The sequence below is a fragment of the Anomaloglossus baeobatrachus genome, chromosome 2, assembly GCF_048569485.1.
Source record: "Anomaloglossus baeobatrachus isolate aAnoBae1 chromosome 2, aAnoBae1.hap1, whole genome shotgun sequence".
NCBI lineage: Eukaryota > Metazoa > Chordata > Amphibia > Anura > Aromobatidae > Anomaloglossus > Anomaloglossus baeobatrachus.
The window spans coordinates 505,524,291-505,549,602 of NC_134354.1; the positions used below are offsets into that span (position 1 = coordinate 505,524,291).

Genomic DNA, 25,312 nt, shown 5'->3' on the forward strand with positions numbered 1-25,312 from the left:
TACTGACTTCCATTGCGGTTCAGATTAAGTCGGGGTCAAAAATCAAACTTTTTTAAAGTTCAAATGTATCAGGTGAACCAAACTTCCAAAGGTTCGCTCATCTCTATTAAAGAACACGTGGGTCTATGGACAAAGCCCATTACAAGGCACAGACTGAGATTTATTACTAGTGAGCTGTCCAATACCACAATTTTATTTTTTCAAAACTTCGCATAAGCATCAACGTTACATTTTTAGAAGTCCATCTACTGTTCCCTCTAAGTTGAGCAATCTGAAAAGGTAAAGGGCCCGTTACACGCTACGATATATCAAACGATATGTCGTCAGGGTCACGTCGTTAGTGACGCACATCCGGCGCCATGTGACATATCGTAGCATGTGACAGCTACGAACGACCGTGAATGAGCAAAAATACTCACCTTATCGTTACTTGTTGACACGTCGCTCATTTTCAAAAGATTGAACGTCTTTCTGCGTGCCGGTTGTTCATCGTTCCCGAGGCAGCACACATCACTCCGTGTGACACCCCAGGAATGATGAACTGCAGCTTACCTGCGTCCCACCGGCAATGATGAAGGAAGGAAGTGGGCAGGATGTTTACGTCCCGCTCATCTCCGCCCCTCCACTTCTATTGGCCGGCTGCTGTGTGACGTTGGTGGTGTGACGCCGAACGTCCCTCCCCCTTCAGGAAGAGGATGTTCGCTGCCCACAGCAAGGTCATTTGGAAGGTAAGTACGTGTGACCGACAAATCGCCCGTGTCACACAAATGATGGGGGCGGGTGCGATCGCTCATGCGAACGCACGATAAATCGTCCCGTGTAAAGTGGCCTTAAGAGTTAAAACATATTAACAAGGTCCCGAGCCCAAATACAAATATACCTGACTGCAGAGTGTAGCATTTTTTTTCTTTGCCATGGTGTACACCTTATATTTAATGGCTGATGCCACCCTCGAGACCGAGGTGAAGTATTAAGCAAATCCTCCCGTATGGACATGTGACTACTTGTGTACACAATGAGTGGTACAATTTCTAGAGCATTGCAACCATGGGACACGTCTTTAAAAAATACTTAAGATTGCTTTTCTGTTCTTTAAATCAAGTCCTTTTTAGCTAGAATTAGATTTTTTTTTCCTATTCCCAGAGCATATTATAATCTAAGTGTGTTAAAAGGATCATTCATAATTTTATAAAGCAAAGTAAAGACCAGCTAATTGTTCTGGAAATATAATTCCCAGTTTCAAACCACAACTAAGTCATGAGAAAAATAAAATGAATGGAACAGACTTTTCAAAGTGTCTACCCATTGTATAGCAATTGAACGGCTGATGACATTTAAGCCACTGTTAATGAACCCGACACACTGGGGATATTTTTAACTCTCTGGACAGTTCACTTGCAATATCCAGAAGTTAAAAGTCATGATAATTTATTCAAATTCATTTCTATGTTAATGATTTGTAAAACCAAAAGTGGACCTAAAGCAGATTCAGAGAACTACACAAAAAGATAATAAATATGATGAATCTCCTTCACATGAAGCAAAGTTATAAATGGAGACTAAGAAATACAATCCAAACAAGCCATTGCCTATTAACTGAGGATAAGTACATTCTGCACCCAGACAATGACAAGTCAGACTTAATGTGTAGTGGTGTCCGCATTTCTTGTGTACAATCATGCAAATATACCATATACTGGAAATGAAAAGGAGACCATTTGGTTTATTCAAACATGTATTTATATTTTGCATTTAAATGAATGCATTAAAACTAAGGAATAATAATAATAAAATACATGAATTCATAGATTTCATCTGAGTCAGTGACTTATTGTAATTGTAGATGCATATTTATTCATTTTACTTTTCCCATCATCCTAAGTCTCTTTCCACACAGCATCGGCAATGTGCATCTGATGGATCCCTCCAGACAGAAAACTAGGACATATACAGTACAGACCAAACGTTTGGACACATCTTCTCATTCAAACAGCTACCTTTTTCTTGCCATAATACAAATTCTAACAGTCTATTCAGTAGGACTATCAGCTGTGTATCCACCAGACTTCTGCACAACACAATTCATGGTCCCAACCCCATTTATAAGGCAAGAAATCTCACTTATTAAACCTGACAGGGCACACCTGTGAAGTGAAAACCATTTCCGGTGACTACCTCTTGAAGCTCATCAAGAGAATGTCAGGAGTGTGCAAAGCAGTAATCAAAGCAAAAGGTGGCTACTTTGAAGAACCTAGAATATAAGACATATTTTCAGTTGTTTCACACTTTTTTGTTAAGTATTTCATTCCACATGTGTTAATTCAAAGTTTTGATGCCTTCAATGTGAATCTACAATTTTCAGAGTCATGAAAATAAAGAAAACTCTTTGAATGAGAAGGTGTGTCCTGATGGGCATCCGTCACACACAGACCACTATTGTAAAAAAAAAACATATGCCATGCAGTACACTTACTACTGGATTATTTTACATGGAATAGCTTAGTCTCCTTTATTCCATACCATAACAAAGAAGAAAGTGAAAAGCCCACTGTATACCCATTGAGTTTGAAGCCTTAATTTAAATGAGGTCTGGTCTGGGGACAGCATTAACGTCCAAGGTCTAGTTTAGGGTATGAATTTATTTAGAGGTCTGGGCACAAATCTGAATTAATGCAGGGCTCTGATCTTTTTAGGGATCAAAATAATTTGTCTTGTATAGGCACTAAATTATTACAAAATTGCCATAGGTAAATACCATATTTTTCTCACTATAAAAAACACCTTTTATCAAGATAAAATTTATGTGTCTTATACTCTGCAGTCAGTAAGGTCAGCAATGCCAGACCTCTATAACTGTACCTTAAATCATAGGAAAACGGCACTTTTGAATGCTCTAACCTATCGATAAGATATCTAATATATCTAGGATATTATTGCCGCATAATAAAAATGTTCATCTTGCCCCTGAAATTTTTCACCACTGCTGAAGTGTCCTCAGGTGGTATAGTTTACTTTAATAAATAAATGTTTCTATAAACTTATTCACAAATTATAGTGACTGATTTAATATATTTTTGGTCTGGCGACTGTAATAAATTACAAGTCTGATTGTAGATTTGCATTATTTTAAGGGTATGATCTGGAGTTTTAATTAGTTTAGGGATCTGGTCTTGCATCTAAGATGGGGTCGGAGGTCTAAATGTACAGGTTTAACCCCTTCACGACTTATGATGTTCCAGTACATCAGATATAGCATCTCTAGCTTTGATGTGGTCTTGCATGCTGATTCTACATCTTTCCCTGTGTATCATGGCTGATTTAATCCTAGATCCACTGACGGCTGTTAACCAGTTAAATCCTGCTGTCAATCTCTGACAGCAGAATTTAACTTGCATGTCATGACAGCCAGGAGTCAGCTGATGACTCTTCTATAAGTCATTATGATCCTCATGTGAATGCTGTCTGACAGACGGACTTCATAGGAGATTGTGATTTAAGCTTTACAGAGCAGGGCTGATGCACCGCTCTGTATAGCACAAGTGATGATCGCAGCTTCAAGTCCCCTAACCTCGACTAGTAAGTCCAATAAAGAGTTTAATTTTTTTGGGGTAAAAATATGGAAACCCCCACAGAAGTTCAAATCACCCCCTTTTGCACCATTGAAAAAAACAAAAAAACTACACATATTTAATATTGCTGTGTTCAGAAATGTCTGATCTATCAAAATATAAAATAAATGAATCCGATCATTAAAGAGTGTAATGAAAAAAAATTTAAAAGCCAGAATTTCGAGTTTTTTTGGTTGCTGCAACATTGCAATAAAATGCAATAATTGGTAATCAAAACATTGCATCTACCCAAAACTTATATCAGTAAAAACATTAACTGAGGGTGCAAAACATAAGCCATCACACAGCCCTAAACTCTTTTCTGATAAATTTTCCACATTTTTTCAGCACTTAAATGAAAAAAATATATATACATGTTTGGTATCTATGTACTCATAGTGACCTGGAAAATCATACAGCCAGGTCAGTTTTACTATATACAAACATAGTAAATAAAAAAAAAACTATTGTGGAATTGCAATTTTTTTTTGCAATTTCTCAGCACTTAGATTTTGTTTTTCCTGTTTTACAGTACACTATATAGTAAAATGAATGGTGTAAATACTGAACACCAGAATTTATAAGAGCAGCAAGAAAGGGGAGCAGATTCAATTTCCACTAACAACTTGTATAGCAGTGTGGTTGAGTAGGTCATTACAAGAACATGAATTTGTGGAAACCTCACTCGAGGCCGAATTATTACTTACGGGCTTACTGTTGTCCAGTTCCACTAAGAAATGATCAGGATTACTGTTAACAGCATGTAGCTCATATGTTTCCAGTGTAGGGTTCACAAGGGGGAGAGAAAGACGAGTCCATCTGCAGGGTAGCAAAGATGAAACGTTCATACATAGCCTAACAAAGTGACGGAAATACACAAGACTATTTTAAGGTAGAAAGTGCTAAATGAATTATTGTAATTTATGATCAGACTGGGTATGAGCATAGGAAATCTTCTAAATTGGTTAGAACACTCTTCAAGCTTCAAAATCTTTCAATAAATTTTCAGTTTGCAGTAAATGATACATCTGCTGTCGTCAGTTTAATTTAAAGAAAATACACATGGAACAACGCAGGATATTGCGCACAATAAATATAATGTTCTATGTGTAGCATCCAATTATATTCTAACACATTAACCTATTCAAACCAGTAGGAAACGTCACTTACTTCTCAAGTTCACAGACTACGTCAGGAATTTTCACAGAGTCTGGCTTCTCTGATGTCAACACCAAGTTGTACCAGAATTCTCCAAATGCTTCACATTGGAAAATAACACTGGAAAATAAAAATGTGAAATTAAAATAAGTACACATTAAAAGAGTAGATTAGTCTTCAATGCACTGAAGACTGACTCAGCACCCTCAGTGTTTTACACCCCATACACTAGAGGTGTACATCTTTCTCTGGTCCAAGGGCCACATTGTCACACTGAACGTCTTCCAGGGACCGCAGTAAAACCTAAATGGATATCACTTTTTGAAAGGTTTATGGCATATCAAAATTATACTTTTACTTTCCCAGAAATTAAATAGATGCAGATTCCACTGAAAGACTCCCAGATATCTGAAGGAAGGAGTGTTCTGCTAACCCAATCAGTTACTCTAGAGAGGAGGAGAATACCTCCATTGAAGACTATGGATGTTGTAGTAGCTGGTTGTATTTCATGTGTACCTTCATTGAAGACTATGAATGTTGTAGTAGTTGACTGTATTTCAAGTGTAACTCCATTGAAGACAATGGATGTTACAGTTGTTGGTTGTATTTCACACGTAACTCCATTGAAGACTATGGATGTTGTAGTAGCTGGTTGTATTTCATGTGTAACCATTGACGACTATGGATGTTGTAATAAGTATCTTGTTTTATTTCACTTGTACCTCCATTGAAGACTATGGATGTTGTTGTAGCTGGTTGTATTTCATGTGTAACCATTGACGACTAGGGATATTGTAATAAGTAACTGGTTGTATTTCACTTGTACCTCATTTGAAGACTATGGATGTTGCAGTAGCTGGTTGCATTTCACGTGTACCTCCATTGAAAACTATGGATGTTGTAGTAGCTGGTTGTATTTCACGTGTATCTTCATTGAAAACTATGGATATTGTAGTGGCTGTTGTATTTCACTTGTACCAACATTGAGGCCTATGGATGTTGTAGTAGCCGGTTGTATTTCTCATGTACCTCCATTGAAGACTATGGATGTTGCAGTAGCTGTTTGTATCTCATGTGTACCTCCATTGAAGACTATGAATGTTGTAGTAGCCGGTTGTATTTTACATGTACCTCCATTGAAGAAAATGGATGTTGTAGTAGCTGGTTGTATTTCATGTGTACCTCCATTGAAAACTACGGCTGTTGTAGTAGATGGTTGTATTTCACCTGTAGCTCCATTGAAGACTATGGATGTTGTAGTAGCTAGTTGTATTTCACGTGTACCTCCATTGAAGACTATGGAAGTTGTATTAGCTGATTGTTTTTTACAATTCTGCTAAAATAGAATAGTGAGATCTGTACTCAATGGCGGCTACCTCTCTAACTCACTTATGCCTCTTTAAAGTGCCATAGAGGGATAATAGAACCCTACTCCCCTGATGTAGGGGGACTCAGATTTGATTACACAGTGCTCTAATTGTGCTTACTCATCCCTGCTGCTTGGTAGTACGTCACTCTTCTTCTCTCTGACATGAAAAACGTTGTGTACAGAAAGCTGGGGCCACACAAAATGGCATGGTGGTGGGACCATAGATTGTGAATCCGTGCTATACACACTCTGTTTGCTTGAAAAGCTGGTTGCTTACTACAATTCATATACAGTAAATAGAGACCAGATAGTAACAATTAAAAGGTTGTTCTAAAATCAGATGTTACTGTAGGTCATGCATATTATCTTCAATTATGATCCTGTGTATAGATATTTCTGTTGCATACTTGTTATGATGCCCCCTGGTATTCTTCTAATTCTGTCTCAGACTGACCACCTAATTGTCTAAACGTCCTAGTGTACTAATTCTAATTATCGGGCCTGCACAATAGCACAAATAACTACACAGAGCTAAAGGCTGCTTTACACGTTACAATTTCTCGTGCGATTGCATTTGCGATCGCACCCGCCCCCATCGTTTGTGCAGCACGGGCAATTTCTTGCCCGTGTCGCACAATGTTGTAACCCCCCGTCACACTTACTTACCTTCCAAACGACCTCACTGTGGGCGGCGAACATCCACTTCCTGAAGGTGGAGGGAAGTTTAGTGTCACAGCGACGTCACACAGCGGCCGGCCAATAAAAGCGGAGGGGCGGAGATGAGCGGGACGTAAACATCCCGCCCACCTCCTTCCTTCAGCATTGCCAGCGGGACGCAGGTAAACTGCAGTTCATCTTTCCCGGAGTGTCACACGGAGCGATGTGTGCTGCCCCGGGAACGAAGAACAACAGGACGTTCGATTTTTGGATAATGAGCGATGCGTCAACGATGAACGAGAAGGTGAGTATTTCTGCTCGTTCATAGCTGTCACATGCTACGATATCACTAACGATGTGCGTCACTTACGACGTGACCCCGCCGACATCTCATTAGATATATCGTAGCGTGTAAAGCCCGCTTAACAAGCTTGTGTGACCACTTGCCTTGGACTATTTAGATGGATCATAAAACACCAAGCAGCGCCATAACAAGTATCTTTTATTAAACAGGGTATGTTCAATTCAGTAAGCAAAACTTAATATAGTGATATAGACCTGAGAAACTGCATGCTGTAATGTATAGTAAACTAACTATATATGATCACCTTAACCACATTATCATGGGCGCAATGGAATAAGTAAACTACAAATTCAACTATAGCCATCTTATTGTATATCAGACAACTGAGCCACCTGTTAGCGACTGACAATGATATACAGTAAGCATGATTTTACTTGAACTGGAAAGACCCTTTGGCACTGCAAATGGCTCTACACAATTCACAAATGTCTGCTAGTTTGGTTCCAGACAGTTATAAAAATGATAGGGTCCCATAAAAAACCTCATCGGCCCCACTGTGCTCCCCCTTATTTCACAGTATTATGTACAGTTTCACTGGGCAGAAAAACTTTAGTGCCCTGCAATCTCCCACCTCAGACCATAAATGTACAACAGAGCTTGGTCATTGTAAAAGAGAGCTGTCAATCCTGAGGGGTTATTAGATACAGGCAAGATGGTACTATTAGGCTTTCAGGTACCTCAGGCCCCCTCTGGTACTTCAATCTCTTACTCAACTACAGCTGATAGCGTTACCCTGGTATATCAGATAGCCCTATATCCCATTTTACGGTATAGGGCTACGTTCCCATGATCAGAATCAGTTGAGCTTTTGATGTGGCTGAATTTCTGCACCATCACCGCATCGTGTAAATGCACCAAAAATGCATGTGTGTCTTTAATCTGTGGATTTTCTTAATGTAACACAAGTCTATGGGGAAAATCCACACAGAAAACTGAGTGTCCTTATAAGAGAAATTGACATGCTGCGACTTGGAAAAATGCACCACAGGTCAGTATACACAGTGTAAAAAAGAAGCACAGTGAACATGAGATTTCTAATAATCCCATCTACTTCACTTGTACTGGAAAACACAGCATTTTGGATGCAACAAAAATACGCTGTGTCCAGAATGCGAGTAACACTAATCGTGGGAACATACCCTAAATAATATTTTGGCTAGTAACAGTCAGTGGACATGTTAATGCAAAAAAGTCAATACCATGACTCAATTTTTTCACTCATGAAGGAGTAGAGCAGGCTGCAAGACGTCATGACCCTCACATTAGAAGCACAACCTTGCGCTATAGTTCCACTATGATAACTATATATCTATATGTATTTGGTACTGATTGCAAAGTGCTTTACAATCGAGTCCTAGGACACCGGTAATAGTGCTTCAGTAAAAGAAAAAAATTTGGGCTCTAAGTCCCAACATAGCCCTACGACTTCAGCACCTAGTCAACCTTATGAACAATGTGGTCTCTCTGAGCCTAGAGTCTGTTATATGCAGTGCATATGTAACAAGTATTGTATTTTTATATTTCCACTTACCTCCCACTAGAAATCCCTGTTTTGGTTGGGGAAAACTTTGCTACATAGGAGAAGGTTTCCCTTGGTTGCAGTGAGAAAATCTCATCCCCATATATTCCATCACCAGTTACCAGCACATGGAACTGTATAATATCCATTGAGGGATTAGTAATTGGTATATTAATTCCAACAGTTTTCTGAAAAGAGAAAAATAAAGTAATTTCTATATACATTTTAACAAAATTATCTCTTTATTTTTTCTAGCAACCATCAATAGGGATCTAAGAGACCCTCAACAATAAGACACAGTAAAGCCTGCTTTACACCTTTCAATTTCGCATACGATATCGTATGCGATGTGACCCGCCCCCATCGTATGTGCGGCACGTTCAATTTTTTGACCGTGCCGCACAATCGATTAAAAGCTCTCACGCGTACTTACCCGTCCATACGACCTCGCTGTGGGCGGCGAACATCCACTTCCTGGAGTGGGAGGGACGTTCGGCGTCACAGCGACGTCACGTGGCAGCCGGCTAAAAGAAGCGGAGGCGCAGAGATGAGCTGGACGTAAACATCCCGCCCACCTCCTTCCTTCCGCATTGTCGGCGGGAGCCGCGGACAGAGGTAAGCTGTCGTTCAATGTCCCTGGGGTGTCACACACTGCGATGTGTGCTGCCTCGGGAACATTGCACAACCGCACGTTCAGTTTTTGAGAAATGAACGACGTGCATGCGAAGAACGGATTTTCGTTCAATCACAATTGCACGGAGGTTTTACACGTTACAATCATACTTACGATGCCGGATGTGCGTCACTTATGACGTGACCCCACCGACACATCGTAAGATTTATTTTAGTGTGTAAAGCGCCCTTAAAGTTGGTCTATTACATCACTAATGTATTCCATTATATACCCCATTTATCCAACTTCCAACACTTTATTGTTTGTAAATAGACCATAATTTCAGTTCATCTTGTTGACAAAACCCAACCTGCTATCTATGCCTGCAGAGAACCACGTAATCAGTTTTCTGCTTTGCATTAACAAGAACCTACCTTATCAATGTGGTTAAAAATATGCATTATACATATGCATTAAAACCTCCAAACAGTGAGTTACAAAAATACCACGTAGGAAAAATCCATAAAAATGGCCATGCTTAAAATGATGTGATAAGTCATATGTTATTGATGTTTACGATTAATTAATATGCATTCTCATACTACAACTGATACAATCTCAAATGTGTAGGAAAAGCATGGTGTGGTAAGAAGAGGTTAGAGAAATGCTTAAAGTGTTCATGACATATTTATTTGCATTTATGTTCTACCCCGTTACACAACCTGGTAGAAGTCAGAGTCCTGATGAAAAACTGTTGGAAAAAAAAATTGCTCAAAACTGCTGCTGAGCTCGTGTTGCAAATATGCTCATTTTCTGTGGGGGCATTTTTTGAGTCAATGAGGCTCTAATGCGGGCGTCACACGGTACAATCTATCATGCGATCGCACGAGCGATCGTACCCGCCCCCGTCGTTTGTGCGTCACGGGCAAATCGCTGCCCGTGAAGCACAAAGTCGTTAAACCGCCGTCACAAGCACTTACTTGCTGAGTGACGTCGCTGTGGGCGGCGAACATCCTCTTCCTGAAGGGGAAGGGATGTTCGGCGTCACAGCAACGTCACACAGCGGCCGGCCAATAGAAGCGGAGGGGCGGAGATGAGCAGGACGTAAACATCCCTCCCACCTCCTTCCTTCCGCATAGCCGGCGGGTGCTGCGGGACGCAGGTAAGCTGTGTTCATCATTCCCGGGGTGTCACACGGAGCGATGTGTGCTGCCCCGGGTACGATGAACAACCAGCTAAAAGAAAAATAAACAATTTTTTAAAAATGAGCGACATGTGACAGATAAACAATTTGCACACGATTTGCAAACGTTTTGCGTCGCTCGTAGGTGTCACACGGGACAACGTCGCAAACGATGCCGGATGTGCATCACAAAAACCATGACCCCGACGATGCATCGCACGATAGATCGTCTCGTGTGACGCCCTCATAAGGACCCAACCCAAATCAGTCTCCAGAATGAGGAACAGGACACACTCTATGGTGTAATCTTTAATATTAGTTGTGGTTTAGGTTCTAGATCACTTATGGTAATTCTCTTTGTTAAACCACTTGATATGGTTTGTTACATGACCATTCAATTTTAATTAAGAAGTCCAAGTGAGGGTGAACACCAGAGAGTCATTTCATATAAAAAAAGTTAGCATAAGCTTGGAAGGTTCCCAAAGTGTTTGCACAGAATTGATGATTTTAACTTAGTCCTATTGGTCTCAAGTAGAAACATTTGTAGAAGGATTATAGATACAGTCAGGGGAGAAAATATTGCCGAAAAATCTGGTGCAGATGTGGGGGACCCCTAACAACTGCTGAAAACTATTAGGTCATTCATTATAGAGACAATGGCAGCATCAGAATTGAGAGGAGAGGAAGGGGCCCTTTTAATAGTCATTTCCAGATGGAAGGGGTGGGCCCGCTCTGCTGAAAAGTGCTGCTTTATAAATGACACCAGGAAAGATCCCTTCCTCTTCTCTCAGTGTTGATGCTGCCACCAGCTCTATGATGTGAGAGATACAGAGCACTGCAGGGAGTCTCACGTGATCGCGAGTGGGAGGGGAGGGAAGAGGGGTGTTCAGTGCCCCGGACACCAGCTTTTCCAGGTTGATGCTCAGGGCAGTGGACACCAGCCTTCATAAGGGAAGGTCTGTTCTGTGGATAACAGCCTACACAGAGGGTTGCACTGTCCTCTCATGTCGATCTGTGGGGTTATGGGGGGGAGGGGTGTTTAGGGAAGAAGAGAGAATGATGCTTAGCATGCATATATCTAGCTATAGCCACTATAAGGGGTCTGGAGAGAGACCCTTATACAGTCTTACAGTTATAGGGGTGCACTGTCTTGCAAAAAAGCAGTGAAACTTGTGCCTCATCCTGTCAGCCAATCATAAACCCATTTACAAGAGCATCTGTGACTGACTGATATTTGACCATAAAAAAAGGCCTTGCATCAAAACTATGGTCACAGCTTGGAACAGGAGGCTGCAACAGAAGACAACTGCGGACAAGTCTTATGGTAGGACAGTTGCAACTTTTCTTTTGTGGAGAGCATTGTAAGAATCTTGTTTTACAAAATAAAAATTATTTATGTTAGTTAAAGGGATTGTCTGACACTTATAATGCCATTATTTTCCCTGTATGTGTAATTTTTTTCTTTACTTCCTGTGACATTTTGTTTGAGAGTAGTCTCATTGGGACATCACAGAAAGTTAGCAGTCACTTCCCTGCACTTACCGCAGCTACAGTAATCATCGTTCTCTGATGAAATCCAGAATAATTTACTGTTATAAGCCTTTTTCACATGTGCATATGTCGCAGGCAGAGGGGCCGCGCTCGCTACGCTCGGGTCTGGGGCTGCTGCTGCTCAGTGGCTCGAGCGGTGGGCCGGACCCGGGGGACTCAAGCAGCACTCCTCGCCTACGAGTGAAAAGGGGGTGGTTTGTTTGGGGAGATAGTCCCGGTCACTCTCGGATTTGACCGTTGTTGGCAGCTCCTAGCCTGGTCGGGGTCCGATGGCCCTGCCTTTGTGCTTGGTACAGATCTGCTCCCCGGTTCGGTACCGGCGGGCCATCGCCTGTCCCTGGTCCTACAGTTCCGCTGAGTTGCACCACCTCCTGCAGACGGCCACCACCGTCTGCCGACCTTGCTGACAGTGCCTGGGCTCCTACCCAAACACCAACAGTTTCTGTCCTGTCACTTTCAACTCCAACTCGAATCCACTGCTTTTTCCCGCCTCCAAGCCTGTGAACTCCTCGGTGGGTGGGGCCCCACCTGGTGTGGACATCAGACACTGGAGGAGGCAACAAGGATTTTGTTTGACTGATGTAGACTATCAAGGGGAGGGGGTGTGTGTGATGTTATGTTTGTGACTACCTGGCTAGTCCAGGGCGTCACATTCCCCCTTGGTGAAATGCAGACCGTCCACGGGCTGCCCGTCCATCACCGGTTTTATTTCTGAAAAATATAAGTTAACATAGAAAAACATATAACAATAAGCATGCTTTTAATTCTTCCCTTACGGGAGGCTTTTCTCTTAAACGTTACTAACGGTAAAAACATTTTTATTAACAACGGACGAGTTCATGTTCCTCCGCTTTCCCACCCAAGCAACCTACACCTTGATGCTGCCCCTAAGAAACGGGCAGCACCCCTCTTCCCCAGTCCGGAAGCAGGAACTCGGTTCCAGGTCACCCAAACGGGAACGGGTACGGTGTCTCGCACCCGGCTGTCATTTCAGGGGACCCCTGACCCCCGTAGGATGGCCACCGGTCCTGGTGGTGGCCGGACCCCAGCCTGCTCTGCTGCGGGTCCTTCCTCCAATCTGCCTCTCCGGAGGCGGCAACAGAACACAGCCCAACAAATTATTTACAAGGCCACAAGTTCGTGGTTGGCCTGCAAGTTCTCGGCCTTGTCTCTGGAAGGGGGGTTAGTGGGAACACATAAAGTCCCCACGGTGACAACTTTCTTCTTTACGGATGGCAATCAGGTGAAGTATTCAGGTAATTGGTTTTCATTCATTCATTAAAACTTAAAACGGTAACATAGTGCTGATGATCCCAACGGGGATAACTGGGTTGCAACGGAGGACCGCTGCCTTACTTGAGGTCGCCTTCCTCATACGCCTCCTCCAACTCTACATCCGGATGGTATGGTGGGGGAGGGGACTGGGACTGCATCTGGACACCGCGGCCTTCCCTCTGCTTCACATCTAGGGCAAACCAGCCCCTCTCCCCGCAATGTCGGGTGTAGGTCACCAGGTCGCCCGGTTGCAGGTCACGACCAGGGTGACCCGTTGGGAGGTAGGAATTGACATCTCGGCGTGCCACAAATATTTCGGCCTCCAGGCCCGGCTCGTAGATGAAGCCATATCTACATTGAGGGTCAAACCGTCTGACCTGGCCCTCGTAAATCGGGCCCCGCACCCGGAAAGTGGCATTGCGGAGATTCTCCTTCTCTCTTATAGTGCATGCCAGCACTTCGGCCCTCTGCTGCTCTCTGGCGGCAATCTCGCGGCCCAGCTGGTTCGGCTCTCTGTCCCAGTAAGGCGCGTTTGCATGCCCCTGCACGCGGGTCGGGCCCCGCTGGAACTCCCCCACACCGGCCACGACCGGTATCCTCTTTGGGGGGTCCTGCGGTGACGCGGCCTGGGATGCTGTCTTGCAACGGCGACCCCGCGCAGCCTCAGCCGAGGCATGGGGTTTAGGGACAACAGGCCTCACCTGCTGGGCCTTCCTGCTCACGGCTTCCACTTCTTCCGTAGCCGGACGGACTGCCGGAGCTGGGACTGTCTTGGGTGCGGCCACTTCCGGGGCCGACGGCTTCGTTTCATGGACGGGCACCTCCCAAGGGATCTTGCATGGCAGCTGGATCAGTGCGAGTCACTCACGGGGAACGCCTACAGGCTGGTCCTCTAGGGTGGACGGGTTGAACTCTGCTACCGGTGTTGGGGCAGCAGACCTAGTGGCGGGGCAGCAACAACTGATGCGGATGGCGGGGGAGGCAGCAGGGTGAACGGAAGCAGACCGGGCCCCTCAGCCGCAGCGACCTGTCCTTCAAGGACACAGGGGCATGGGTCGCTTACCCGCGCCTCCAGCACTGTCTCCACCTCGCGTCTCCGCACGGCCGCCACTACTTCCTCCATTTCGGCCACCCATCTCTCCATTAGGAATCGGACTTGGGCCCGCAGGCGGCAGCACATCTGTGCGGTCCGGGCCTCCACCCACACCGCTGTTCCTGGCGTTGGCTCCGGAATCTCAGCATTGCCAGACAGGACGGACATACTGGCGCTTGTGCTTCCAGGAACCGGATGTGTAGCAGAGTCCTGCTGTCCCTGCTCTTTATACCATCGGTTACATCAGGTACACCTGCACCCGCCCCCCCTTGGTTCTTTCTAGCACTTCCTTCTTCTGGGGGCGGGGCCTCACTTTCGCGGCCTCCCTGCTCGGGGAAGACGCTCGAGCGGGAAATCTTCGCGCCCAAGATGGCGGAACTTCAAATTTTTCGGCCGGACGTCGCCGGCGGGGACTGCAAGGTGCACTTCTACCGGAAGGTAGATTGGTTCTATCCTGTTCGCAGACACCAAGTTGTCGCGGGCAGAGGGGCCGTGCTCGCTACGCTCGGGTCCGGGGCTGCTGCTGCTCGGTGGCTCGAGCGGTGGGACGGACCCGGGGGACTCGAGCAGCACTCCTCGCCCACGAGTGAAAAGGGGGTGGTTTGTTTGGGGAGATAGTTCGTGACGCCACCCATGGGTCATGGTGATAATGGGCACCACCGCTGCTGGTGACGGGGATCCCGGGAGCGATGGCAGGGAGCAGCTAGGATGTTGGTTCCCCCTCCGTGGGTAGGGGTTGGTGATCCCGAGGCCCAGTGGCAGTACGGGGAGGCAGAGTAGCTGGGGTGCAGGGTTGCGGAGGCAGCGCGTCGCGGTGCCAGATGGCACTGTTGTACTCACTCAGGCATAGATTCACAGAGTCTCTGGTAAACCAAATGGCTGGCTTGACGGGTCCCGCAGCCAGCTGCAGTGTTTTTGCTCTCTCCGGACAGGTTGATGGTGGCTGTCTTTCCCTGCACCTTTGTAGAATGTGTTGACTCCGATGGTTTCCCAACGATAGTCCGCTCCCCTGCGTGTATGTACCGAAGGAGCCCGTTTTGCCCGAAGGCGCTGGCCCTTGGATCTCTAGCCTATGGCAGTGGCTTTTTATCCTCACTGTGTGGACGGTTGTCTTTTGTCGGGTCTTGGGTGTTAGGGAACCCCTGGGGTTCCGGTCACTCTCGGATCTGACCATTGTCGGTGGCTCCTAGCCTGGTCGGGGTCCGATGGCCCTGCCTTTGTGCTTGGTACAGATCTGCTCCCTGGTTCGGTACCGGCGGGCCACCGCCCGTCCCCGGTCCTACGGTTCCGCTGACTTGCACCACCTCCTGCAGACGGCCACCACCGTCTGCCAACCTTGCTGACAGTGCCTGGGCTCCTACCCAAACACCAACAGTTTCTGTCCTGTCACTTTCAACTCCAACTCGAATCCACTGCTTTTTCCTGCCTCCAGGCCTGTAAACTCCTCAGTGGGTGGGGCCAACCACCTGGCTCCGCCCCACCTGGTGTGGACATCAGACCCTGGAGGAGGCAACAAGGATTTTGTTTGACTGATGTAGACTATCCAGGGGAGGGGGTGTGTGTGATGTTATGTTTGTGACTACCTGGCTAGTCCAGGGCGTCACACATATAAAACATATACGTGAAAAAAAGGTACCGGTGTCATCAATGTTTCCCATCAGTGTGCCATTCGTATTTTTCCAGTGTGGATAAAGAAAGGATGATTTTACAAAGTTTCTCCTATACTTTGCGATGTTAAACACATACAGCAGATGGACAGTACACTGATGGACTAGTCATCTGCGCTGCCGGAAAAAAGACATGTACATGTTGCACGGACAGATGATGCATGTAAACACATATGCATTTGAGCATCCCCATAGGTTATAATGGATATTTGTGCTATCCATGAAATGAAAATGAACTGGAATGAAATACTCTTGCCTGTTCAATGTACATTTCCTTCAATGTAATTCTTCTAGGGATGCTCTCAGGAACCAGATATAAGAACTGAGGACCACCCATGAATGCCTATATAATGAACTTTACGAGCAGCATGGATAGAGAACATCCTGAATATCATAGTTATTCCCACAATCCCTTTACATCTGAACCTTTGTTTTTCCCTTGATTTTACAGTAAAAAAAAAATAACTGCAAATTTTCTATTTAGTTAACCCTTTCACGACCGGCCGATTTTTCGCTTTCCGTTTTTTTTTTTCGCCATTCTTTTTCTGAGAGACGTAACTTTTTTATTTTTCAGTCAATATGGTCATGTGAGGGCTCATTTTTTGCGGAACGAGCTGTACTTTTAAATGAAACCATCAGTTTTACCATATTATGTACTAGAAAATGGCAAAAAAATTCCAAATGCTGAAAAATTGCAAAAAAAGTGCGATAGCACTATGGTTTTTGAGATATTTTATTCACTGTGTTCACTATATGGTAAAACTGATGTGTGGGTGTGATGCCTCAGGTCAGTGCGAGTTCGTAGACACCAAACATGTATAGGTTTACTTTTATATAAGGGGTTAAAAAAAAATCGGAAGTTTGTCCGAAAAAAGTGGCGCACGTTTTACGCCATATTCCGTGACCCGTAGCGTTCTCATTTTTCGGGATCTTAGGCTCAATGACGGCTTATTTTTTCCGTCTCGAGCTGACGTTTTTAACGGTACCATTTTTGCGCAGATGCTACGTTTTGATCGCCTCTTATTGCATTTTGCGCAAAAGTTGTGGCGACAAAAAAACGTCGTTTTGGCGTTTGGAATTTTTTTGCCGCTACGCCGTTTACTGATCAGATTAATTGATTTTATATTTTGATAGATCGGGCGTTTCTGAACGCGGCGATACCAAATGTGTGTATATTTTTTATTTTTTTAACCCTTTAATTTTTAATGGGGCGAATGGGGGGTGATTTGAACTTTTAGGTTTTTTTGTTTTTTTTTAATTTTTTAAAACTTATTTTTTTACTTTTTTTTTTTATTTTACTAGTCCCCCTAGGGGGCTATTGCGATCAGCATTCCGATCGCTCTGCAGTATCTGCTGATCACAGCTGGAAGGCTGTAAACAGCAGATACGCTGTCTTTCTCTTTTGCTGTGCTCCGGGCACAGCGAAAGTGAAACCAATTCATGTGTAGTACAGGAGTCATCACATGACCCTGTACTACCATGGCAACTATCGGGAGTCACGTGATCGCGTCACGTGACTTCCGGTTTCGGCGGTAAGTAAAACTTTACCGCGATTGCGCTTATAATGGCGCTGTCATGTATTGACAGCGCCATTATAAGGGGTTAATCGGCACGAGCAGATAACGATTCTGCTCGTGCCTAGCAGGCACACATCTCAGCTGTGAAAATCAGCTGAGATGTGTGCCGATCGCGGCATGCTGCCGCCGGAGGACCGCGGGCAGTAAGATTATGTCATTTAGGACGTAATTTTACGGCCCGCGGTCGTTAAGGGGTTAATGCTTCTGTGTTTTACCAGTGAAATATTTCTAGTGCAAATCTGTTTAGTTTGCTGCACAAAGAGCTTTTTACAGTCAGCGTGTAGTGTGCTGAGCAGTCTCTGGAGTCACTGTGTAAGACAGAACTGGAAAGATGTAAGAAATCCAATGGACACATCCTACTGCTAGGTCGAAATCTACATACAAACCATGATGAAATGCAATTTAAATAAAAATGTGTTTGAATATTTATTTGTGACACAATTAAAGGGAATTTGTCAGCAGGTTTTTGCTATGTAATCTTAAGACAACAGGCTGTAAAAAGTGTTAATTTTAACACAGAGATTTCAGCCTTGTGTCTCTTTTCGCTCTGTGTATTGTTTACATGCAATGATTGTTTAATTACTAGTAGCTTATCATTTCTGTAACTAGCTGGTGTGCAGGCACCTGGTGGGCACACCCCCTTCTGGGAATTGCACCTCCTTGACATTGTATAAAAAGTCTAGTGTGGGCTAGAGGCAGCTTTCTGAGCTCTGCTGCATTGTTAAATCTAAAAACTTTGTTTGTGCCAGAACGGCTGCACACAGTAATCTAAGTGATACATCATTAGATTCAGGATCTTTTTGTCTACATGTTGAGTTAGTTACATCAAAGAAGGGCAGCAGTTATACATCGCCCAGGACAAAAACTAGTACTCTAGCAGGATGCAGCTAAGCCCCTACTAAGAGGAGGCATCACAGGTGCAGGAGGAGCAAATCACACACACGCTTCCAAAAAATGGAGGGGGTGATTGCTGGATGATAAAACTGCACACTGATGGCTTGCATAGAGCGCTGTTCACACATGCAGATAAAACTAAATAGGAGAGAAAAGGCGCAATAGGGTCTTACCCGATATATTGGGCAAAAATCATATAGAAGTGGTGCACTCACCTGATCAGGTTGTGCCAGTCACAACTCCTTTAACAGCTTAAGAGTGAGCGCCTGAGCGGTCCAGCAGCAGCCCTGTTGCACAAATATAACATCAAAAGAAAAACTGGAGAAAAACAGGTTTTTTGCTGCGCTTGAAGACCACAGACATTGATATCAAACAGATGATTCTTTTTATTTCATTCCTACGCATTTCGGAGACCCCAACTGTCTCCTTCTTCAGGGAAAAGAACTTTTCCCTGAAGAAGGAGACAGTTGGGGTCTACAAAACGCGTAGGACTGAAATAAAAAGAATCATCTGTTTGACATCAATGTCTGTGGTCTTTAAGCGCGGCAAAAAACCTGTTTTTCTCCAGTTTTTCTTTTGATGTCACACATGCAGATAACACAGTCACAAGCCCGCAGCCTATTAGGTGACGCCCATACCATTGGATCAGGCGGGCTGCCAAGCCATTTTTTTTGGCCTGGGCGATGTACAACTGCAGCCCTTCTTTGCTGTAAGTAATGCTCAATTTCTGGAGGATATTTATTCCTCTTTTTGTTGCTATTTTTTATACATGTTGAGTTAGGAAAAACCTGCTGAAAGATTCTGTTTATTAACTGAAGTTATATTACTTTGCACCATAGCACCATATGAACTACCAAAATCCAGTATTGCGTGCATCATAGAAAGTCATAGACAGAGTATATTAGTCCTTCATTTAGCTTGGATTGTTATATTGAATTACATGCAAGAAAAAATACACATCTGCCTTAATGGAATGCATCAATCAAATCATTATCTACTAAATATAGATAATGTTGCATTCAGACAGGACACAATCAGCTGTATTCACAAGAGCAGAAAAAGCTTGCATCATGCAGTTTGTTTGTCTGCATATGACAAATGCTTTTACAGTATATGGAAACTAGTGATGTACGGCAAACTGTAATGTTGATAGATTTGTGTTGACTGTATCAGCAGTAAGCCTGTTAACTGTCAAGTCTGAAAAAGCAAATCATTAGTTTTGGATTGGCATGCAGACTTCATCCCCTTCCCCTGACTCTTTCGGGACTGGTTGTGAAATGGCAATCATGTCAGTGAATGTTCATGAATAAAATGATTGCTTAAAGCAAGTGGGAACTTCTGCATAGCGTGATTTATAAATGTAACTATCATCGGTCCTCGGGGGCCATTGGGGTTAGTCATTAGGCTCTTTCCTTTCCAGTTATTTTTAAACGCACTGTGTTTCTTATTCTAAAGAATTAATTATTTTAGCACTTATTTAAAACATATGCCTGCAGCTTTCGTCAGGGTCATAAAATAATATAGATTGGGGTGCTAGGGAGACAACCAGCAACCTCCACTTTGGGAACTGAAACTGTGCCGTCCCTGCAGCAGATCGAACCACTCGGATCCGGGGGTGGTGATTACTCGTGGCTCAAGGGTCTCCGGACCCCTGGGCTAGGGGCCACACTCAAATATAAAAGAGGGTTAGTTACAGGGAATAGGTATAGTTTGTGATGCCACCAGGGAATTGGGAGTACCGTCACTGCCGTTGGGAGTACCTGGGGTGATGGAGTGCGGCAGCAAGATGACGTTACCCTCCACGGGTAGGGGTAGGCCCCGGGACTCTGGATGGTGATGCGGGGGTGGAGTGCAGGGGTCAATCGGGTACTCACTCAGCAATGAAGCAGACGCTGACACCAAGGTAAACCAAGTCTCTGACTGCCACTGTCTCCTGAGGGGAGCACGTCCGGGTCCCGTCCCCTGCAGCACTGCCGGTGTCCTGTAACCTGCCTCCTGGCACTAATTTAGATTGTCCGTAGTGGCCGGTAGCTTGGAGATTTCCACGCCCCGCTCCCCACTGTGGCTAAGTGAAGATGCCTGCTCTCAGGAGCTCATGATTGGGATTTCAGTGGGCTGCTTGCTAGGAAAGCCCTATCCGCCTTGTTGCGCTAGTGCCCCCAATCTCTGCGCTTCATGGGAACAGTCCATATAGGCCCTGTTCTCCGCAGGTTAATTGCCAGGTCGCCTGAAGCTTCTCCCCGACCTAGGGTCCGTGTATCCCGTCGTGCCTTTGGTCTCGGACCGGTGATAGGACCAGGCTGCTGACCGTCCTCCTTGATGGGTCCAAGGCACCTAGCCTCAATCCCCTGTGTCCGTCTCCTCTAGGTCCAGACCACCATCTGCGACCTAGTCTGCTTCTCCCCTGGGAGCTACAACTTTCAGCTTCCTCACAGTTCGAGGGCTACCACTGAACTCAACTTGACACCTCCCACCACCCTGCATGAGCCCTAGGTGGGCGGCCCTATTCCTGCTTAAGCAGCCCTCTAGTGTGTCCGACAGGTGTGGTGCAAAGTATATCTAGGATTTGTGAATGCTGGTGCAGGCAGTACTGCAGGTTAGGTTTCCAGAACCATGGAGGTTTGAGCCCTGCATGGGAAAGGCAGCTTGTGCAGAACCATGTGACGAACTGAATAGTCCAGGGCATCACAAAACCCTCTCCTGATTGGGCATGGGGTTTTACATTGAATTTTGCTCTCTGAGTTCAGACAGTTTACATCTTCTTAAAAAATGATGAAAAAAAATCATGCAAAATGAACGAAACACTGTCCATTTTCAATGGAAGTAAAGTGGAAACAAGTGTGTAAATGTAACCTCAGCGGATGTTTCCTTCCCCCCTGCTGATGAGGTTTGTGTTTACACATGCTGATATTAGCAATCAGTGTTGTTAGAATGTGGAGTTGAAACTAAGGCTATGTGCGCACACTGCGTCTTTTTGACGCTGCGTTTTTGTGCGTTTTTGGCCGCTAAAAACGCACCTGCGTCGAAAAAACGCATCAAAAAATGCATGCGTTTTTGCCACGATTTGGTGCGTTTTTTGGCTGCGTTTTGCTGCGTTTTTGGTCTCTGCGTTTTGCTGCGTTTTTCCAATGCATTGCATGGGGGGAAAACGCAGAAAAACGCAGGAAAGAACTGACATGTCCATTTTTTTTTTAACTCAAAAACGCAGGTAAAAAAAACAGATGTGTGCGGACAGCAAAAATGAAAACTCATAGACTTTGCTGGGGAAGCAAAGTCCTGCAGTTTTGAGGCCAAAAACGCACCCGAAAAACGTGCAAAAACGCCGCGAAAAACGCACTGTGCGCACATAGCCTAATAGTGAAAGCTGTTCTCAATTTATCTATGGAGGATCAAGGAGGAGGAGGACGTTACAGAGTTGTAGGATAATGTGACCCAGAATTATTTAATAGAGAATATAAGTATTTACTAAAAAAGACATGTCGGGAATCAGGAAAGTAAGCAGGTCCTGTATGTTGTACTGCCTTACATCAGATTTCATATACTGTAGATGCATCTGAGTATTTGCATGTAAGATTGAGCGTGTATCAATCCCATGTTGGCCTCATGGTAACACCTAAGGAGCATCATATCATAAATAGCCATTAATCAAGTATAATTTGTATTGGTGATTCAATAAAAAAAAAAAAATTGTTCCCTACAGAAAAATGGTCCAGCATATAATGAACTAAGAAAAAAAAGGTATTCTCACCTACAGATCTCAAGCCTCTCTAGATTCCCTACAGGTCTTGGGCAGGTTTACTCATTTATTTATTTTCAATTTACGCAATGCTGTTTAAAAATTAAGAATACAAAAGGCATTAAGGAGTCAATTATTAAAAAATGCCAGAAAGGAAGTTTGTTTTGACGGAAGCAATTTATTTTGTCTTAAGCTCACTTGTAGGCCCACATATACTGTACGTGAAAAACCGGTGTCATCAGTGTTTCCATCAGTGTGCCATAAAGGTTTTTCCAGTATGAATGAAGAAAGAATGAAATGACAAAGCTTCTCCTTTATTTGCAATGTTAAACACATACAGCACACAGACGGCACATGGATGATACACAGATGCCATCCGTGTGCTGTACATGTTTTTCACAGACTCATAAACTTGTATTGTCCCATGCCATCTGTGCTACCAAAAAAAAATGGATATGTCTCTGTGTGGTTCACACAAAAACACGTCTCCTGTAAAAACGCCATAGGATATAGTGGGTACATGTGATATCCATGAAAAAAAAAGGATGCCACACATACTGGAATCATGTATATATGAATGGAACCTTATGGATACCTTCAGATCGGGTTTAGACAGGCATATTTCATGGTCTGTATATGACCACAGTATATGGATTGACCATGAGTCTCTTGACCCAAACTTAAAGGTTCAAAGATAAATATGAGGCTGTAACTTCAGTTCGGGGTTCTTGTTGATATACAGACCATGATATACTGCTGTCTGAACCAAGCCCTAACCTGAAGTCTTTCCCACTACATTTATGGCATAGTGATACACCAGCTCTGACAACAATAATGTAAGAATAAATTGTACCCTAAGGCTATGTGCCCATGGGAAATTAAACCTGTGGATTTATCTGCAGAAAATCCGCGGATTTTCTGGATTTTCCAGATAAATCCGCAGGTTTCAGCATGTACAGACACTCCCTATGTTATCCTATGGGACATGGGGAGTGCTGTGTCCATGCTGCGGATACGTGCAAATGCGGAACATGCTGCGGATGTCCCGCAGCCGCACGTAATTGCATGTCAATTATTTCTGCGGAATTACCTGCGGAAATCCCGGCCCTCCACTATGGAGATAGAGGACGGGACTTCCGCCGGTAAGTCGCACGAATGCCCACAGGTTTACCGTAGCTATTTTGCTGTAGTACCGCAGCTATGAATAGCTAAAAATGTACAATTTCCAATATCTACATTATACACATTACACAAGATAAAAAAAGCCATGTTTATAGTACTTTCTCTTCTATTCGTACAGTGTTTTACTGTTAATTTCTCCAGTACAAATAAACAATATACTGAGGATAAAACATGCAGAACAGCTGCCTCTGATATTTCAATAATTTTGACATTATACATGGTTTGCCAGAAGGCTACAGGGCATTATAACAGAAAAGCCACTTCAAGAACATCACAGAATACTTCCATCATTTTGCTTCTTACATCCTTTGGCTGAAAATGTAAACTGCCTCCATGAATTCTGAGCAAGGGTCTGATACACTTTGGCATTCTAGGATTCAGGATCATGGGAAGTTAAAAAAGAAAAAAAAAGTAGCCACAAAAATACAACATTACATAGATAACTGACAAGCTTCTCACACCACTGCAATCCTCCTCCCTACATGATGAATAGCGGATACACACATGTGGCTTCCGAAATATTTCAGTGGGCTTCATAGCATCACACAGTTCAATGGGAAAATAAGCTATTTTAAAAAAATCAATTACTAAGATTATTTATAATGTGTGTATATATATATATATATATATATAAAATCAGGGTCGGCTACAGGTTTTTGTGGGCCATGCCGGGCAAAAGAGTCTCAGTGAGCCCCATCCAAACACAGACACGCACATTCACAGATGAATACACATTCAGGCATTCGTACATAGACATATTTAAACAGAAATTCAGAAAAATGCATATAAACAGACAAATATATACAGAGTCATACACACTGACATACATAGATATATATCATACATGCACACACAGTCACAGAGGTATTAATATGGGGATATGGCTGCGCATAGTGCACACTGAGTCTGTACTGCTGTATATACATCACAGAAGGGGATGGGAGCTACTATATATCACACAGGAGGGGCAGGGAGTATAGACATTAATGGGGGCATATACATTACTGAGGGGGGCAAAGATATTCATGGTGTGGCAAACAGCTCTGGGGGCATAATGCTCTAGGTGGGCGCACATATGGTTCTGGGGGGCCACACATATGGTTCTGAGGGCCACACGCACAGCTATGGGGGGACGCACGCACAGCTCTGATGCATACATACACACTCACACAGGTCTGCTTCACACACACACACACACCCTGATAGCACTGCTGCACACATCTCTGCTGCAGATGTACAGACACAGAAAAACACACAGCTCTGCTGCCTTCATGCATACAACGCTACTATAAACAATGCAGTGCTGTATACACACACAACTCTGCTGGCCAAAGAGTACATATTCACAGAGCTCTGCTGCACACACAGCTCTGCTGCCCAAAGAGTAAGTATTCACACAACTCTGCTGCACACACACCTCTGCTGCACACATACTGTGAGATAGTGGGGCCATTCATATGTGACGGACGGTATGTATCTCCCAGTACAGAAACATATTAGAGCCCTGCTTAGCGGTCAGTCCACTATCTCCAGGCCGGGTTATGCAGGTGGCTCATGACCACAGTTCAATTAAAAGGTCTCTGTAAGGGCCTGGGCGGGGCAGAGTCGGCTTTTGTAAGCTGCAGAGCAGGAAGCTGAGAGGAGTTCAGACCTGTGTGGAGCGATAACACAGGTCTGGGGGCCCACCTGAAATAGCAGGGCAAGGTATAGTAAGACCGTCTTCTACGGCAACTGGTACCTGTGTGACGTGGTATCCTATGGACTGTGTATAGCCTGGCTGTATCCCGGAGGACGTTTACCTGTTCAGCGATGGCAATAAACCTGTGTTGATCGGACTTTTTGGGTCACTGCCTCTTTGTCGCCCTG

The 25,312-nt window shown here is 44.2% G+C and overlaps 1 protein-coding gene across 1 annotated transcript in view; it reads right to left on the reverse strand.

Moving 5' to 3' along the window:
• Positions 1-25,312, reverse strand: part of CFAP47 (cilia and flagella associated protein 47) — a 1,094,449-nt gene that overhangs the window by 327,825 nt on the left and 741,312 nt on the right. The window contains 3 exon segments of the mRNA XM_075333814.1: positions 4,316-4,427; positions 4,779-4,886; positions 8,688-8,863. Coding sequence (XP_075189929.1) covers positions 4,316-4,427; positions 4,779-4,886; positions 8,688-8,863 — 396 coding nt within the window.